The 20,714-nt window shown below is 39.0% G+C and overlaps 1 protein-coding gene across 1 annotated transcript; it reads right to left on the bottom strand.

Annotated features, from left to right (window-relative positions):
• Positions 1-16,751: 16,751 nt before the first annotated feature.
• Positions 16,752-19,456, bottom strand: LOC143584631 (flavin-containing monooxygenase FMO GS-OX-like 9). The gene is made up of 7 exons (XM_077066640.1): positions 18,345-19,456; positions 18,180-18,250; positions 17,940-18,110; positions 17,761-17,843; positions 17,507-17,642; positions 17,176-17,349; positions 16,752-17,068 (listed from the first exon to the last, which is right to left on the bottom strand). The coding sequence occupies exons 1-7, from the start codon at positions 18,889-18,891 to the stop codon at positions 16,868-16,870; spliced, it is 1,383 nt and encodes a 460-aa protein (XP_076922755.1). The 5' UTR covers positions 18,892-19,456; the 3' UTR covers positions 16,752-16,867.
• Positions 19,457-20,714: the final 1,258 nt, after the last annotated feature.

Below are 20,714 nucleotides of genomic sequence, written 5' to 3' on the forward strand. Positions count from 1 at the left end.
GTCAAATTTAACATTGACCTATATTAGAAAAAAAGCAAAAATCATAAATATCTTGTGTTATGTATATTTACAAGTTAAGTGTCAAACCTATATATCTTTCTAAATTTATAGTTAAAAATTAAAAAATGTAATAAAAAATTTTAAAAAATACTTCAACTTCACATATTCTTAGAACTAACGTAAAAATCTCAAAAAATTGTGTAAAAAGTTACAAGATAGAAATTTTTGCCATGGATGGAAAATTTGATTTTTCGTCATCATGAACTTGAATATGAAAAAATTATTCGTCAGGTCGTTCTACGTGGGCTATATTTATGCATTTTAGAGAGACATTCTGACGAATTATAATAATAGAGTATCTGCGTAGTATTCAGTTTTATTTTTCGCAATTTTTAAGTCATGTGTGTTCAATACATTCAAAGAAATTATGTTGATTATTTAGCTTTTTTTTGTTTATTCTTTAACTTCATATGTACCAGTTTTGCCAAAAATAATATGAAAAACAAGAATATACTTAAGTAGATTCGTGTGAGCTACTATTTCTAGACTTAATGTTTGGGCCTTTTGTTCTTTCAGGCTTTAAGTAATCAACAAACAATTGGGCCTTGTTACCGTGACATCAAAAGCAAGACAAAAAATAAAATGATTGCATTAAATACCAATGATTAGAAGTATGAAATATGTAGCTTGAACTCTCATCACTTAATTAAAAAAATCACTGATTCCATTGTGCCGATTGGCCGAAAGCCTCTTGGCACTTTCTCAATGAACTAGAGTGCATCCTAGTCAACCCATTCAATTTGACCCGGTCTGTGTTTGGAGTTGGAAAAAAAGCTTGAAACCGACGGAGAAATTAAAAACCGCAACATTCATGTTTGTGCTGGGACGAGTATTCGGTAGCGTGATTGGGTTTTGGGGTGTCTATAAAATAGTTCACGAGTTTGGCACGCTATATTTGTAAAAATCTACAGAATTTTTTTTTTTTTAATATTGAAAAGTTCTGTTAGTCTGTTAAAAAATCAGTTTAATACCAGTATTTGCTTTCGGTCCAATAATAATACTTAGTTTATGAACAATAGAGTAAAATAAAATTTTGTTAAGATTACTAGAATTATTCATTAAACATCTTGTGCTCATACACCTCAGTGGAATGGTGTTGTTAAATGAAACATAGGCATTTACTTGATGTGGCTACTCTGGCTAGATCCTTAAGGTTCATTGTTCAACGAGGCGAGGCGTTCCTTTGTTTTTGTGGTCTGATTATGTTTTAACTATTTGATTAACACAACAACACAGTCTGTTTTAACCGGAAATCTGTAAATGAAATGGTGTTTGGATCTAAACCTTCTCTGTTACATTTAAGATCATTGGGTTGCTTGTGTGTTTTTCGATCATGCTTGATCCTAATATTTCATCTAGAGCTCGAAAAAGTGTGCTAATTGGATATTCTTTAACAAACATAGGTTACAAGCTTTGGGATGTTAAACAAGAAAACTGAGTATTTTCTAAGAGATGTTAAGTTTTATGAGATTTTGAATGTTGGATGTTACCACTTTGAATATTTTGAATGTTGTCACTTTGTGTAAGGCCTCGTTCCCGATAGCCCTACTTTAGCGTCGGATTTACTCATAAACACAGTTCTACAAATCAGAGTTTATTAAAACTTTCGCGGAATATAAAACTTTAACCATTTGTTATAAAACATTTAATATTTTCTTTGATACCATAACACAAACATTATATTTAAAACATCTTTTCTTCTATCTTCAGATGTCAGCCGTTCAATCCATGCCACGTGCCATCCTCATGCTAGCTCTTTAGCTTGCTCACCTGCGTGCATACTAAAAGTCAGCTACGCTGAGTGAGTTCTAGTTAATCAAGCAACTTGTCATACAACCACTACATGCATTTATATACGTGTCCGAAGGCACATAGTCCACTGTCTAACCTGTTACTTCTTAACCACTTAAATTACCCCTACAGCTTAGCCTCTTAATTACTCCTACGGCTTAGCCACTTATGCCACTTTATGCCTCTTGCCACTTTAATAACGAATAACGTTATGCCACTTTAATAACGAATAACGTTATGCCACTTTGACACTCTTACTAGACCCCTATCCACTTCTATCACACTCTACTGCTACTTGTCAACAACACACTTTATATCATTATATCATTTACATAGTAAGCAAGACACATAATAGCAATCATACACACTAATAACCACTTGACAGTCACTAACCTTGGCGATACGTGCAATATCCGAAGATCGTTCACGCACCGGCAAGTATTATATATTAGCTACTTGTTTAACATCTATAGCATACACTTACCACTTAAGGTAAGTGTATTCACACTTCACATCGAGTATGCACACAGCCCCGAAAACATAACAAGGAAATGGGGCTAGAAACTCACCTGAACTCTGCTTCTTCCTCCGATAGTTGTTAATCCCTTCTTTAACTGAGATCGGCTGACTGTACAAGTTACACGTATCAATACTTATCTGATCTAATCTAACGGCCTTGTATTAGCTTACTTCTACTTAGTGTTGGTGCATGAATGTCAGTAGTTCATAGTCTAGTGTCTGTAATCGAGTCTGTAATGTTATTTATGTTTTTGTTTAAGCGAAGTTGTTAACAAGTTCGCCTAGGCGAACTTGTTGAACAAGCGAAGTTATGGACAACTTCGCCTGAACATATCAGGCGAAGTTGTCGTGTATTTATATATAGGTTACGGCTTGTTAGTAAGAAAATCGTGGAGTTAGTCGTTTGAGTTAATCGAGAGTCTGTATCAGTGATTCATATCACGAGAGTTCGGTTATTAATATATAACGTGTTTCGGTTTGTTCGTGTGTGTTTGTTTGATTTGCTTTCTACGCTCGTAACGATCTACGCAGGGATTCCGCACCTGAGTAGACCGAGATATCTCGTGTGATCCGTCCAGGGAACCTACAATTGGTATCAGAGCATTTGCTCGATTGTGTGGTTCGGGATATTCACACGGGTGTAGAAATCGTCCCGTTTCGACTATTCGCGGGACGTGTTTTCTGTGTTTTTGATCATTCTTACCTCCTACCATCGTGTTCAAGCCTTTACACCGTCAAAAACCTCGTTAAAATCCGATTTACAGATCTGCAGAAACTTCGTGTTCATCAGGCGAAGTTGCCGTCACTGTTCGTAGGGTTTCGGCGAAGATATAAGGTTAAGCGAAGTTATCCACAACTTCGCCTACCTTCTCAAGTTCGCCTAATTCAAGCGAAGTTCTCTACAACTTCGCCTACCTCTTAAGTTCGCTTACCTCAAGCGAAGTTAAGAATCAGCGAAGTTAATCAGCAGTGTTATCAGCGAAGTTCTTCAGCGAAGTTCTCTACAACTTCGCCTACTTCAAGCGAAGTTATCCGTAACTTCGCCTACAGTACTTTAATAAAAAAAAAATTTAACTTTTCAGGTTTCTTACTTTTCGGGAAAGATGTCGTCGATCAACATCTCTGAGTTAGTGAAGATGGAAGTTGAAGCAGGGTCAGCTACTAAGGCCCCAAGATTGCTGAAGGGAACCGATTTCGTTGCATGGAAGGATCGGTTCATACAGTACGTCAAATACCAGGATGCGAAGATGTGGGTATGCATCCAGGATGGTTATATTCCACCAATTATGGAGTATGAAGGTCGTGACCAAATCAAGAAGTATAGTAAAATGGAAGAAGAAGAGAAAAAGATGTATGAGGCTGAGAGCAAGGCTCATGCTGCTATTACTATGGCTCTTCCACAAGAGATCCTTCATACGTTTAGAAAGTACACATCAGCAAGAGAGCTTTGGGAAGCTCTTGAGAGCAGATTTGAAGGGAATGTAGGAATCCGGGCTTCAAAAATAAAATTGCTCAAAACCCAGTTTTCAGTCTTCAAGTATTTGAAGAATGAATCTTTAGATGATATTATCACTCGATACTACCATCTGATGACTGAATTGAGCAACTATTCCATTTCCTACCGAGAAGAAGAAATAGTTGAGAAGCTTCTAGATGCTCTCCCACCAAAATGGGAGATGTACACTGTGCTGATGAGGGAAGACAAAAACTTTCCCACATATGATCTAGAAACGGCAGTCAACAAGCTCAGAACCTTTGAGCTTAACATGGTCAGAAAAGAGACACCTATGGATCAGGTTCAAGATCCAGGTATGTATGGAGCTAAAGTCAACACTAACTCAGGATCGAAGACTGAATCGGCTGCCTACTACTCGAAGGGAGAGTCGGGCGCAAACTCATCACATGAGGGTCATGTGTCAGTCAACACAAATGGTGATGTTTGCTATGTAGCAGCTGGATCGAGTGGTTCTCAATCCCAGGTAAGCAAGAGTAGTTGCTCTTCAAGTGTTCCCAGCAACAACTACTCCAAGATGCCTATGAGTGTCAAGTCTGCTGAAGAGCAGTTTGGTCTCTATGCTTCTTTTATTGCTTCCTATGAGAACTATATTCAAGGGAAGATTGTTGATCCAGCTATGTTGGATGAAGATTACGATCAGATTGATGCTGACGATATGGAAGAAATGGATCTACAATGGCAGATGGCCATGATTGTGAGGAGGGTGAAAAGGTTTATGAATAAGACTGGTAGAAAGTTTGTCGGAGGAAGACCAGGGTTCGACAAGTCAAAGGTAAGGTGCTACAATTGTCAACAAAATAGTCACTTTGCAAAGGAATGCAGGAATGAGCGTGTGGAACGAAGTCAGGGCAGGTCTACACAGCAAAGTGGAGGTTCTAAAGATTATAGTGCCATGATTTCCAGAGGAGATGGAGAATACAACTGGAACCTGCATTCTACAGAAACTTTTGAGCAGGCAAATCTGGCGAAGGTTGACACTGAAGAAAGTAAGAAGGTTACCAAAGAAGAAAAAGCTCTTATGGCAGATGTCAATGACCAGCTCTCCGAGGTATGTTCTAAACCTACATGTTCAAAATGTGAAAACTTGTCTGAGCAATTAGCAACTATAACCGATCAGTATGTTAGGTTGGATGCTGAATTTAAAACCTTAAAAGAAGACCATCATTTTACAAAAGCAAGAGAAAATAGTTATAAAGTCAAAATAAAAGCTTGTGAAAAAGATGTTAAAGGTCTAAAAACAAAACTTGCTGAAAAAATTGAAGTGATTGATTTAAGTTATGAAGTTTTGGAAGAAAAGACCAAACTAATTGCTGAGAGAGAAAAACAGATTGCTGACCACCAGGTGAAAGTGGTGGAACTGAATCGAAAACTGGAGCAGTTCAGAAATTCCTCTGCTATACTTGATCACCTTGTTAGTGATCAAGGTTCCTCTGTCAAGAGGGGAGGAATCGGTTATCATGATGTTCCACCACCGTACAATCACAATTACACTTTTAACCCTAGTGTTCAGAAATCTGTTGACTTTGAGGTTGCTCAGACAGTGCCAATTAAAGTAACTGTTAAAGAACCAAATGTTAGTAGAGGCGAAACAAGTTCGCCTGTTTCAAGTGTTGAAATTTCTGATCAAAGTCCAGTCTCATCAGATTCGGATAAGTCATCCGAGTCTGGTAAGGCAAAAGAGGAGGTTGTGTTACCCAAGAGTGGAGAAAAAGATAAAACAAATAAAAGGAGTACTCCACTAAACCCGTACGTCCCACCATATGTGAGACGAACGGGCGGTAATGTACCCTCGACATCTAAAACACCTGTTGATAAAAAGGTTGAACATAGGTGTTGTTTTAGGTGTAATCAATTAGGGCACCTAGTTGCAGATTGCCCTCTGAAGCAGCGATTCAGAGGAGTAAGACCTACTAAAACTGAGAATAAGCCTAATGGTAATTATCATACTACTAAAAATGAAAACCATTCAAAATTCAAAAATGTGACTAATTCAGGTTTTCAAAAAAACAAATCTCAGTTTAACACTGCTAATAACCAAACCACCAGCTATAATTCTTTCAATTCACAAAGGTTTGGAAGGCCTCACTATCAATCTTCAAGGAGGTATCCTAATAGGACTTACAGGAATTATCGAGACACTAACTTTGGAAAGCCAAAGTTTGGGATGTTTAGATCCAAGACCAATTGGTCTTGGGTCCCTAAATTCTAATCTTTTGCTTTATTGTGCAGGAACAGTTGAACAGGGCTACCAACAATCGTTGGGTTGTAGATAGCGGCTGTTCCCGGCACATGACGGGTAACAAATACTTGTTACACGATTTGAAACCTGTTCAAGGAGGGAGAGTAAGCTTTGCCGGAGAAAGTGGAGGCAATATTACTGGAAGGGGAACGGTGTCGAACGGAAAGATGACATTGGAAAATGTTAACTTTGTAGAAGAATTGAAGTACAATCTGCTGAGTGTGTCGCAGATTTGTGATAAGGAGTACACCGTTCATTTTACAAAGAACGAAGCGATTGTGTTGAAACCAGGTTTTCAGATACCAGAGGAGTGGATTTTGATGAAGGCTCCACGTGAAAGAAATACGTACATTATGGATATGAGATCAACTGAAATGGCCACGGCAGAATCATGCCTTATGACAAAAGCAAGTGAAACAGAGTCCGAATTGTGGCATAGGAGAATGGGGCACATTCATCTTCGGAAGATGAACCACATTGTCAGGAATGGGCTTGTGCTGGGCGTTCCCTTGAAAAATTTCAATTTTGAAGATAAATGTATAGCGTGCAAGAAGGGAAAGCAGCACAAGAAATCCCATCTCACCAAGAAAGTCAATTCAATTGCCAGTACTCTGGAGTTGCTTCACATGGATCTCTTCGGTCCTGTGAATGCAAAAAGTCTTGGAGGAACTTCTTATTGCTTGGTGATCACTGATGACTACTCACGATATTCGTGGGTTTATTTCCTGAAATCAAAAGACGAAACGGCTCAGATGGTGAAGAATTTGATTACCAAAGTTGAGAACGTTATGGATAAAATGGTTAAGTTCATCAGGAGTGACAATGGAACGGAGTTCAAGAATTTTTAAATGGAGATCTTCTGCCTTCAGAGAGGGATTGAACACCAATACAGCGCTCCGTATACACCGCAACAGAATGGGGTGGCTGAAAGGAAGAATAGAACATTAATTGAAGGAGCCAGAACTATGCTGGCTGATTCGAAGCTTCCTGTGGTGTTTTGGGCTGAAGCTGTTGCTACAGCCTGTTATGTTCTGAATAGAGTCTTAACTGTTAAAAGACTTGGTAAAACGTGTTATGAGCTTATGCATGGGAGAAAGCCCAACTTGAGTGGTCTTGAACCATTCGGGTCCCCTTGTTCGATTTTGAAGACAAATTCTAAATTTGGTGAAGTAGCCGATGAAGGAATCTTAGTCGGTTATGTTGTTGGGACTCCCAACAGACGTGTCTTCAATACATCGACCAGCAAGGTTGAGGTGGTGTGTAACACCGATATCACAAGTTACCAACCGCCAAAACCAAGCAACGGACCTGCTGAGTTTTTCGACTATGTTAAACTTTTTAAGTCTTTTAACATACCATATATGGATATTGCTGAAGAAGAAGAGAGAGTTGCTACGAAGATGATCCTTGATGAGGAAGAAAATCTATTGCAAAGACAGCTGATCGATAAATGTCAACCTTCCTCATCAAATGCCGTCGATACCGCTACTGCCTCGACTGAAGAAGAATTTTTCAATCCATTTCACTCTCAGCATGAAACAACCATTGACGAGCTCTCTTCTAACTTGGAAGACAATTTGCATGTCGGTTCTGTTCCGACCACGAGAATTCATAAAGATCACCCTTTGGAGAATGTGATTGGTGATGTGTCCTCCGGTGTACAAACAAGACGTAGCTTGAATGAGCACACCTGTGTTTACACAAGCATCAAGAAGACAGGGATAATCAACGAATGTTTGTACACCTGCTTTATCAGCCAGATTGAGCCGAAGAATTATCAAATGGCTTTAAAGGACAGCTCGTGGGTCGAAGCCATGCAAGAAGAGTTGGCTCAGTTCAAGAAAATGGAAGTTTGGGATTTGGTTGAAAAACCAAAGCATGTGCATGCGATAGGCACAAAATGGGTGTTTAAGTGCAAGAGAGACGAGAAAGGGATTATCATAAGAAACAAGGCGAGGCTAGTTGTGAAAGGATTTAATCAACAAGAGGGTATTGATTATAATGAAGTGTTCGCTCCGGTGGCAAGGTTGGAAGCCATTAGATTGTTTTTGGCGTTCGCTGCTTATAAAAAGATGAAGGTATTTCAGTTGGATGTGAAGAGTGCGTTTCTGAATGGGAAAGTTGATGAGGTAGTGTATGTTGAGCAACCTCCGGGTTTTCCTGACCCAGACTTTCCTGATCACGTGTACAAGTTAAGCAAGGCATTGTATGGACTACATCAGGCACCTCGTGCCTGGTATTCAACTTTATCAGATTACTTGCTTGAAAATGGTTTTGAAAGAGGGAAGATTGATAGCACGTTGTTCGTTAAGAGAGAAGGAAGCGACTTCCTGCTAGTGCAAGTCTACGTGGATGACATTATCTTTGCTGCATCTAAAGTCTCCATGTGTCAGGAATTTGAGGCCGTCATGAAGAAAAGGTTTGAAATGAGTGCTATGGGTGAACTAACTTTCTTTTTAGGATTGCAGGTTGATCAGAAGAAGGATGGGATGTTCATTCATCAGACCAAGTATGTCCATGATGTACTCAAACGCTTCAAGATGGAGGACAGCACTCCATTCGACACTCCAATCTGCGTCAATCACAAATTGGGTGCTGAGTCAGACGGTGATGCAGATGTGGACCCAACACAGTATCGGGCTATTATAGGTTCTTTAATGTACTTAACTGCTTCTAGGCTTGATATAATGTTTGCTGTTTGTCTTTGTGCTCGTTTTCAGGCAAACCCAAAGGAATCTCACATGAATGGTGTGAAGAGGATCTTGCGGTATCTCAAGGGCAAACCGAAGCTGGGGTTGTGGTACCCGAGAGGAGGAGACTTGGAGCTAGTCGCTTACACAGATTCTGATTATGGAGGGTGCAATCAGAGTCGGAAGTCAACAACTGGAGGATGTCAGTTTCTTGGTGGTAGATTGGTGTCGTGGCAATGCAAGAAACAGACTTCGATCGCAATTTCAACTTGTGAAGTAGAATACATGGCAGCATCCAACTGCTGCTCCCAGGTTCTTTGGATTCAACAACAGTTGCGCGACTATGGTCTGAATTTCTTACTTACACCTATTTGCATTGATAACACAGCTGCTATCTCAGTAACTAACAATCCCGTGAAGCACAGTAAAACTAAACATATTGACATACGTCATCATTTTATACGGGATTGTGCTGAGAAGAAACTGATAGTGCTTGAAAAGGTGGATACGCTTGATAATTTCGCTGATCTTTATACTAAAGCGTTTGACAAAACAAGATTTCAAAACCTTATCGAGTTTAATGGGATGATCAATCCCGAGTAGCCATGCTTTTCATGTTCTATTAAAAAAAAAAAAAGGCGTCACTATCGCTTAAAATTATGTCGGTTACCACAGTTTGAAGGACATGTCTTAGGATATGTTTGGTCCTCATTTCTACTTGTAGAATATGAGGATAGCCATTAACCAGATGACTGAAAGTGACCGGGGCGGTTTATGATGAGTTTTCTTTCTTTCGTTTAAAATTAGTCGATCATACTTAGTTAGAAGGACACATACTTGTATGTGGTCGGTCCAGCTGATCCATTGGATCTTCGGGATAGCCGTTCACCTGAAGACTTGATTTGATCGGGGCGATTGAAGTCAAAAATTTTTATGGGAAATGAAATTATTTTTCAAGTCTACTACTTCGTAAGAAGTACGTTTGCTATGTTAATCAGAAAATTGATCCAACCTTGGAAAATGATAGATATACTAATTCTGTGTGCTTAACTAGTGAAGTTATTAGGCTTAAAAGGCTTTAGGACAGTCATTGTATGTCATGGTAACTTTTTATGGTGCGTAAAAGTAGACGTGATACAAACTAAATCTACTTGATTTTACGTGGAAACTCCTTAAGAGTTTTGCATGTCTTCATATATATCTTTCCGAATGATAGGCAGAAAAGCGATTACCCAGTCATACACGAGCCCATGTGTGTTCTGATTCCCGTGAAGATAGCATTTCAAGAAACTGCAGTGATCCAGATTCGGGACTTGCGGTTATTTACTACTCTGAAGTCTATGTAAATTTGTGAGTTATTAAAAAAAAATAAAAAAAATTGTGAGTTATTGGAACTTTCTATAGCTAAAAATGTCAAGACTTCTCGATCATAGAGTAAGAAGGAGAACGGGAACCAGATGAAGAATACTTACAAACTTAATCAGACACTATGGGTCGAGGTCAATTCGGGGTGACTTGGGGAAAGCCAAATACGCTTTGAGAATAGATAGGAGGCATCATAATCTCTGAGTTGTTGCCCACTTAAATTTTGAGGCATAATTGAATCTAACTCGTATCACAGAAACGATGAAAACCATCTTAAGTTATTTACCTGCTTACAACCTGTCTCTATATGTCATAATACAACTAAACACGGATCTATGTGACAGTCACGTAATTAGTATGATTCCTGTTCGGATCTTTTCTAAAACGTAGCAGTCCCTATCGAGACTGAAATTTGATCCCTTGTACTTTAATTTTTTAAAAGTTTTTTCGTACTTAGGTAGTTTATGATTCTATAACTGGTTACTTGGACTTGATCGTGTTATTTAATTCTTAAAGGGAAATTTTAAAAGTTAATTGCAAAATGTTCAAATTATAAGGGTTGATTTTGTAAATATAGGTGATGTTGTTAAACAGGCGAACTTGTGAATAACTTCGCCTAGGCGAAGTTAACCGTAACTTCGCCTGTATAACTTTGCCCCTATATAAGGATTCTCAAAGGTCATCAGTTCATTATTTGAAATCACAGCGAACTTATCATCGAAAATCACAGCGAACTTATCCTCGTTTCACACAGCGAACTTAATCTGTTTTCATCCGATTATCTTTTTACCGATTTCAATCAGTATTCAAGGTGTGTTTGGGTTCTATATCTTATACTCGATGCTCGATGTTGTTAATCCTAGGTTGTTTCGACACCCGGTTAACGACCTCGGACGTTCGAAACCTATACCCGATTTCAAAACTTGTTTTACGTGTTCATGAGCAAACTGATCGTCCGGATTACTTTCCTATCATGTGTTTTAGTCTCCTTAATCGTCTAAATTGGCCGAAACACCAGATTTTCGATGTTTGAATCGATCTCACTGTCGCCGATTTAGATTCAGGCAAACTTAAGGTTTAGGCGAAGTTATCCGTAACTTCGCCTGAGGCTCAACTTCGCCTGAGGCGATGTTGTGGTGAGGCGAAGTTGTCATAAACTTCGCCTGGACCTTTTAAATTTTTAAATTATTAGACGAACTTAAAGATGAAGCGAAGTTATTCTCAACTTCGCCTCAACTTTAACTTCGCCTATACAGAAGTTATCACAACTTCGCTCATGGTGATAAGCGAACTTGTGTTAAACCTTAACGTGTATCTAACTTGGTTCGTTTGTTGCAGATATGGCTGCTGTTGCCGGTGTTGGAGGTGCTGGAGGCGATGACGGAGATAACCAGAGGCAATTTTTTCCGGGTCACAATATGTACATTACCTTAGACCCGGAAGCGAGCGGAGTTGAAGACTACCGGGAGATAATCACATTCCTCCTTCGCTCGAGGATATTCCACGCTATCACGACGACACTGCCGATATCCTTACCCAATATCGAGGACTTCTGGCAGACTGTGGAGTACGATTGCCGCGTTGAGCCCCCGGTTATGCGAGCAACCGTCAACAACCACGAAGTTCAGTTCTCGTCTGAACAAATACGGGTGGCGTTACGTTTTGGAGAGGAGACTCGGGACGACCCAACTGACTTTGTGGCTCCGTTTCGTGATGGAGCATTCCTACGAATGGGCTACTCTGGTCCATTAGGTGATACCCAGAGGAGGAAGGGTTATCTTCTAGATCAGTGGCGCTTCCTCATGCACGTCATGATTGTGTGTATGTCTGGGAGGAAGGCGGGTACTGATGGTATGGGTGCGACCATGCAGTCAGCAATAACTGCTCTGACTTATAACAAACATTATAGCTTTAGTCAGATGGTCTTTTATGAGATCGACAGACAGAGGAGGGCGATAGCTAGTGAGCGGTTCATAATGTATCCAAGATTCATCCAGATGATCTTGAACCATGTGGCTCCAAATTTGCCTCAACGACGCCCAATAAGATACGTGGAGAGTGTGAGCAAACGTATCTTTGCTCAATGCCGTACTTCGAGTGCGAGGAGCAAGCCTGAACTTCGTCCAAGGCATACTCCACTCTTTGGGTTCTTAATAAACCCGGGGTATGTGCCAGCTCGGGGGGATGAGTTCAGAGATCCTCAGCCACAACAGGCAGGAGCAACTCGAGATGTACCTACTGTGCCTGTGGTGGCGGCTGAGGAGGATGTAGACCTTGATGCTGCATTTGGCGGCCAAGGATTCTTCGACATGGATCGTTTTGATCCACATGAAGAAATGCAGGTCTCTGCTGCACAGGTTAGGGAAGTGTGTGTTACTAGAGCAGCTACGACGGTGGCTGACTCAGATCTTGATGACGTTATGGATGAGGCGAGGAGGATGTTGGTAACTAGAGAGAGGACGTTAGGGAAGAGAAAGAGAACGGTGGATGATAGTGAATCAGAAGAAGAGGAAGAAGATATCCACAAGTTAATTAGACGTTCAAGACGGGAGAGGACAGGTGCAGGTATGGGAGCTGGAGAGACTTCATGGGTTGTACGTTTCGCTCCATCCGCACTGTCAGGTATGTCGATTATTCCTACGTCTGTACAGGTTACAAGCGCCGCGGATGTTCCCGTGGTGGCTACATCAGCTGTCGGCATCCCATCCATCTCACTACAGACGACGACTCCGGAGATTGTGTCGTTACCACCTCCAACGCTTACTCCTTCAGAGGTGGTGGCACAATTTGTAGAGTCTACCGTTGTTGCAACTGCAGGGTTGTCGGTCACGATACCACCTGCGGTTACGTCCACAACTGCTTCTGATGTCCCGGTTACATTCGAGATCCCTCCTCAGTATACTCAAGACACATCTAACATGAGGTTTGATTTCGATGCAACCCTCTCAGACTCGGAGAGAATAGCTGCACTTGAACGGGTCGTGGCAGAGCAATCAAGGATAAACTTTATCCAGACCCAGGCTATTCAGCGCCTTGTGGCAGAGAATCAATTACAGTCGTCCCTCCTGGTTGAACATGGGCGAATTATAGATGCTATGAAGGAGTTCTTGGCATCTCAGGGGGAGACAGGCTGTAGAGGCGACGAGATAAGGACAAAGAGGAGAAATGACAGAGACGATGATCCCAATGCACCGAAAGGTGCAGGTGGTGAGTTGCCAAGAACTACTCAAGCTCTTGGGACTTCCACAGCTCAGAGGGAGTCTGCAGGTGCAGTTGGTGGTGATGAGGTGGTGATGGTTGATGATGATGATGTGATCGATGCGTTGAAAGAATTGGATGATGATATGCTAGAGGATGATGTGATGTTTGATGATGATGTGCTGCCTATTGAGGAGATTGAGAAGATTGGAGCACAGATTGTGATTGAAGATGAGATTGAAGAAGGTGAAATAATTGAAGAAAATGTTGAACATGAGATCCCAGATGTTGAGAAAGCCGATATGGGTACTGAGATGGAAAATGATGAGACTGAGTGGGAGGAGCAGCCTAGGTGGAAGGAAGGCTGTGCTCATTGGTTTATTAAAACTAAGAAGCCTGCTGTTCCAACCATGTTCAAGAAGAGTTATAATATCAAAGGCTATGCTGAGTCGAAGAAAGGAATTATTTGTTGGCTGTATGATGAACAGATAAAGTTGTTTGTGGTGAAACGTTTTGATGGGATTCAGTATTTTAAAAGAACGTTGAGATCTCTCAATACATTGCCGGAATGTGAGGTGAAGGATTTGGCTAGATTGGGGCTGATCAATAGAAGCGACGATAACATGGCAAGGGTTATTGGCAAGATCGTGTGGAAAGAAAGCATAAAAGAGAAGAAGTTTGAGTTATTAAAGCCACAGAAGGGAAAGCTAGTGGAAGATAAAGAAAGGGGGATGAGAGCAGATGGCAAGCCATGGATGGTAATGAAGTATAAACCGATTCGATGCATTAAGGAGGTTCCAATGAAGATTATGCCTCAAGATGTGTTGAAGAATCTTAAAATGGTGGTATGTTGATTGCCAGACTGCTGAAGCCGTGATGGAAGACGAAGACGAACAAGAAGTGCTGAGGGTGTATGATCCGATGCATCTTGTTAACTTATCGAAAGCTGATCTGCAAGTGTTAAATGAAAAAAAGATATTCTATATTCCTGCTTGGAAAGACGAAGCGAGGAAGTATCAGCGAGTAGTCACGGTATGTGTTAGAGAAGGAGTGCATGCGTGAAGATTACAAGACAAGTGCTTAAAGATCAAGATATGAAGCTACTGCCAAGGGGGAGTCTGTTGGTGCATGAATGTCAGTAGTTCATAGTCTAGTGTCTGTAATCGAGTCTGTAATGTTATTTATGTTTTTGTTTAAGCGAAGTTGTTAACAAGTTCGCCTAGGCGAACTTGTTGAACAAGCGAAGTTATGGACAACTTCGCCTGAACATATCAGGCGAAGTTGTCGTGTATTTATATATAGGTTACGGCTTGTTAGTAAGAAAATCGTGGAGTTAGTCGTTTGAGTTAATCGAGAGTCTGTATCAGTGATTCATATCACGTGAGTTCGGTTATTAATATATAACGTGTTTCGGTTTGTTCGTGTGTGTTTGTTTGATTTGCTTTCTACGCTCGTAACGATCTACGCAGGGATTCCGCACCTGAGTAGACCGAGATATCTCGTGTGATCCGTCCAGGGAACCTACACTTAGCATTTTTATGGTTTTCCTTTATTTTAACCTTCTCTTAAGCCCTTACAAGGCATACCATCGCGTGTGTACACCTGTAAGTATACATATACGAGTCGCCATGTACCCGGGTCTTAATGTAAGCGAACTTATATATATAAGCGAACTTAGATATACAAGCGAACTTAGGTATATAAGCGAACTTAGATATATAAGTGAACTTAGATTAAGGCGAACTTAGATAAAGGCGAACCTGTATGTCAGCGAATTTACATAAGCGAAGTTAACCAGCATGCGAACTTATTCAGTAAGCGAAGTTAACCAACAGGCGAACTTATTCAGTTAACCAGCAAGTGAACTTATTCAGTTAACCAGCAGGCGAACTTATTCAGTAAGCGAAGTTAACCAGCAGTAGCTACGGGTTTGGTTTTAACAACATTTAAACCTTGATATGATGCTAACCATTCCCGTAAACGTTCCGCCATCCATTTCCGGATAAGTCTTAACCCGGGGAACCATAAAGTTTGGACCTTTAGGCTTAAAACGTTAAATACTAGATCTAAGGTTTATTTTAAACGAGCCGTTCATAACCATGAGTTCGTTAAGTCCATTTTAATATTCAAGTTTGCAACTTTACGATTTGTCTAGACCCGATCTATCATCCTACCAATTTTCATATAAATCCATTCACGAAAAGTAAACCTTTTTAACAAAAACGTACATTTGAGGTTTTTGTTTGAAATCACTCGAGATGCTCAAAACCATATCAAACGAACTCCGATTTGAGTGATTCAAGCGGCCACGGAACCGTCTCGTCCCGATATACAAACCCATCAGCTCACCTTCGCCGGAAACCACCGATACAGTCGCCGGAATAGTGTAACAGTGGCCGGAAATCTTCATTTTGAGCTGCTACGGTTTTGCTGATAAAAACCGTACTTCCCGACCTCTGATCAAAGATCTAATCGGTGGGAATCTTCATTTATATACCGTGAACACTCAGTTAAAATTTGGGACCGATCCTACGGCTAGATCTCCGGGAATCTTTGTGTCATTGTGGGTGGTTTTCTCAAAAACGGGAATTGGGTTAAGTGTGTGTTTTGATGATGGAGGCTATGGTGTAGAGATGTATGAAAATGGAAAGGATTAGGGTTTTAAGTGGTATTTATACTCCCTTAAGCCCATGGACCTAAGGCCCATCTTTTCTTTTTGGTCCATAATTAACTCCATCTAATTAGCTTACTTATCATTCCATTCTTATTATTTTATTAATTCTCTACTAACTCAAGTAAACTTTTCCATCATAAATAAATAATATATTAAATAATATTTTTAGAAATTTCGGGATGTTACACTTTGAATGCTTATTTGTTTTAAAGATGTTTAAAAATTTAACTTTATAGTTCTTTTAGTAATAGAATTAAAAAAAATCATCGCTGAATTTGAATCGAATCAATTCGAACTCAGACTGAATCCAAATCGAATTAATTCGAATCGATTTTCTTGAATCTATTTCTAGATTGACATTGAATCCAACTTTAAAATTTTAAAGTTGGACTAATTCGATTTGATTAATTCTAGTATTCTAAAATCGATTTGTTAAACACCCCTAGTCCCTAGTATCTTGTACGTAAGTACGTACGCGCGCTTGTGTGTAGATTATATAAAAACTATAATTGCCATCCCCAATTTATGACCATTTTAGGCAGGAAAAGCACCAACAAATCTGAAAACAAAAGTGCTGACATTGCAATCATGTAAAGAAGCTGGACAACATTATAAATTCAACAAGGTACACTTGCAAGTCCAAACCATGCCCTTGTTGGGTTGTTGTCTAAGTAAAACTATTGTTTTGGCCGTACTATCTTGCTTTTGAAAGCAAAAGAATGCCATTGATCTTTGCTTTCAAAAACAACAAAAGCCCTTTTGTGGAAAACTAATCATAATATATAATTTTATATGATTTCAAACCCATAATTTATTTAAAGTGAATTCAAAAACGCTTCAGCTTCAAGTTGCGTAAAATGAGGACTTCGATGCGCAACTTGAAGCAATTCGTCGTCGTATGCATCCCGATATGTCTCCAAGTTCACATCCGAATTGATCAAAGCCGAAAGACAAAGATCTTTCCTCCATTCTTCTAAGTGAGGGAATCCAACATAATCTCCATACTTATCACAATACTACATCACATTGCTCACTATTAGTATGTTTCATATATATATATATATATATATATATATATATATATATATATTGAGTCATTAGTTAATTAAACAAATTTGGTTACCTCAAAATCGGCTATATCATGAGTATTATGCTTAGGAATACCGGCGGCTTCTCTAGATTTATAAAACTCTTGAATGGCTTTCATCATTTCATCTCTTGATGGCAAACTTCTCTTGCCAGAAAGCAACTGAGCTATCCATTTTGCTTGTGATTCAAAGAAAGGAAACCCTATAAGCTACATCAATCAATGGCCACCAAAATAAGTTAAAGAAACAAGCTTTTAATAGTATTACACTTGAAGGGACTCCGTTAATATTAATGGGTGGTTATAAAATATAAGTTAGTTGTATTATGTAACAAGTAAAGAAAAGCAAAATGGCTTTTAAGTTTACCTTTCTAGGAATGCCTATAAAGGAGAGAGATGGGGCAAGGTTTGGAGGAAATGTGTGTTCATATAACGGTCCCACTCGGTCGTCGTCAATAGCTACCGCTCCTTTAGTGTCAAGAAATGGGAATGAATATGAATACCTGGTTGTTACAACTTACAATACGTGTCAATACGAGTTTTAAAATCTATACATATATTTATATAAATTAAAACACGAAGCTTGTGTAAGACTAAAGTTAATATTCTTGTTTGTTTTACCCTGTGCAATATATGATTGTGTCTGCAGTGAGCCATGAACCGTCGACAAAAACAACCCGTCCATCCTCATGTAGGCATTCTATCTATAACACGAAAACCTCGTTAAACTGGCTGGATGGTACACTTTTTTTTTATTAAACAAATGGTCAAGAAATGAATATATTATATATCAATCTTACAATGGGATGAAGATGTAGATTATCATGTTTAGATATCACTTTTGATAAACCTTCCGAAACATCAAGTGATTTGGAACTAAGATGGATCTCTTTAGCTACATTCACAAGCTCCATTGATATATCTTGCCCACTCAATGAGTTCCCCACTACCACCACCACCACCACCACCACCTACAAGTATTCGACTTATTATAAACGCGTGCACGTGCACACACACATTAAAAACAACCGTTTGGTTACCTGGTCACGAAACGGTTCAGGAACCCTATAAAGGTGGCTATGCATTTGCTTCCTTCTCCATGCATCCATTCCTTCATAGTTTGAAAGTAAAAACATAGGTCAATATATAAAATGTATGTGTAAAGGATGATAACTATGAAATATCATATATATATGATATATGACCTTTGATAGAAGGCAATCTAGGATGAGAATAGTGTCCGGTGGCGACAACAACTGCATCAAACACCTCTGAGACCACCTCATCGGAATCTTTAACTTTGCTTCTAACAATCCATTTCAAATCTTCTCCAAATGCACCATAGTCTAGTATCCCAACATATTCAACTTTTGTATTGAACCGAATCATCTCCCTTAAACCGAACCAATCACAAAAATCTTTAAGGTACAAAAAGAGTTCTTTATGACCAGGAAACCTTCTTGTATCCCTACCTTTCTTGATCAAGAATGGGAAGTCAGTAAACCCCATAATCTCTCTAGGCGATGTGAGCCTTAACGAATCATAGCTACTACTATGAACAGTTAAACCCACGCCTAACGGATCTTGACCTTCAACTTTGGGATCATATAACCATTGCCCTCCAACATCATGATTTTGTTCCAAAACCACCACATTTTGGCCTTCTTTCTTGAGCTCCCGAGCGGCAACCAAACCCGAGGGGCCAGCGCCAATGACACACACACACCGGGGCGGATTCCTCACCGAAACCATAGTGTGTGTAAATGGGATTGAAGTAGTTTAAAAATGAGTGAGTTGGGTGCATATTGTGTGAAGGTTGTGTGGTGTTTTATACTAAAGTTATTATGTGAAAAAGATTGCTTCTAAAGAGGTAAACAAAGTTAGGAAGATTGATTCTTCCAACATTGTATATCTTAAAGTAGGTTGTAACTTGTATTATTAGTTTATTTTAATTCTTTTTTAAGATATGATTATTATTATACATGAACTGTTAACATATTTCTAATAGTGTGACATGCAATCATAGGCTATAAGGGTACCAACGTAGGGGTTGTAATCATAATGTAGGAGTAGATTTTGTTAAGTAAAGTGCATATGGTTGGCTAGTTAGCTACCGACACAACTTGATCATAAGTTAGATTTGGGGCCAAGAATCATCAATGTAGTTTGTCTTGCAAGCCTTCTTACGTGGTTGGTTCTAAATCTAGTTTTTGCCTGATCTACTAGGTTATAATTATTTTTATTTTAAATGTTAAAATGGTAATTATTTAAACTGTTTTATGGAAAATCATCGATACGGAGCATGAAGTTGCGCAAGGTGGTTTTCTTTAATTATATTATCTTATTAATTTTCTTTATGGCAAAAACCTCGATTTCTTCATGTGCTAGGCCGCCAGGAGACGCAAGGACGGAAAAATAAGATATGTCTTTGTATTATAGACTAAAACGGAAAAATAAGATATGTCATGTTTTTCTCATTTCTTTTAACTATCTTTTGTTATAAATCAAACAAACAATTTAATTGATTTTTAAATTGAAAATAAAACAAAGGGAAATTGTGTGTATATATATTAGCTATTTCTTGTTATATATTATTATAATTATGCATAATTGGTAATTGGTTAAGGGAAATAATGAAAAAACAAATAAATGAACATTGTGTTGTTGAAAAGGGGGTTGGTGAGTCCAAGTATGTTCCCTTGGCTTCAAGTAGGGGCAATCTCTGTGGGGTCTAGTCCATCTTTAATTAACAATGTGTTGTTATTCACTTATTTGTTATTTTTCTTTACATTTCAGAATGTTTATGATATCATAGTTTTAATTTTATACTTAATAAAGGATTAATGTGTAAAATATACACTTTACTCTCTAGGTTTTATGATGACTATGCTTCTTAATGCATTACTCTTAGCGGTCGAATTGATAGCATTGTTAATTTGTTATTATAGGCCAATTAGTGATAGTTTTGATTTTTAAATTCTGATTTTCCTAATAATAATCTATATATCACCCACAAAGATAAAAATAAAAAAACTTGAAACGAAAGTTTTATTATTTAAAAGAAAACAACTTAAGTAATGTAGGTTCCCAGCCGGATCTACACGAGATATCGCGTTCTACGTAGGTGCGGAATCCCTACGTAAGACGTTACGAGTATAGAAAACAATACGAGCTAACACACGATACGATAATCAAACACACGTTGTATTCCAACCGTAAACACGTGATACTATGATCACTGAATACAAACTCTCTGACTCGAATACACGAATAACAAAACTCTAATAATGAATAAGCCGTAAACAAAATAGCTTATATAGACACGACAACTTCGCCTGGCATGTTCAGGCGAAGTTGTCCCTAACTTCGCTTGTCTAACAAGTTCGCCCATATAAGCGAACTTGTTAGCAACTTCGCTTACATACAAACACAAATCTAACTAACACGATTACAGACACTCGACACTGAACTACTGACATCATGCACCAACAGACTCCCCCTTGGCATTAGCTTCATCTCTTTAGCTTCAAACACGTGTCTAGTAATCTTCAATCTTCTATCTTCAAGCATGCACT

This window comes from Bidens hawaiensis, unplaced genomic scaffold (genome assembly GCF_021521415.1).
Source record: "Bidens hawaiensis isolate Kalapana, Puna unplaced genomic scaffold, B.hawaiensis_p1.1 tig00033212_1, whole genome shotgun sequence".
NCBI classification, from domain to species: domain Eukaryota; kingdom Viridiplantae; phylum Streptophyta; class Magnoliopsida; order Asterales; family Asteraceae; genus Bidens; species Bidens hawaiensis.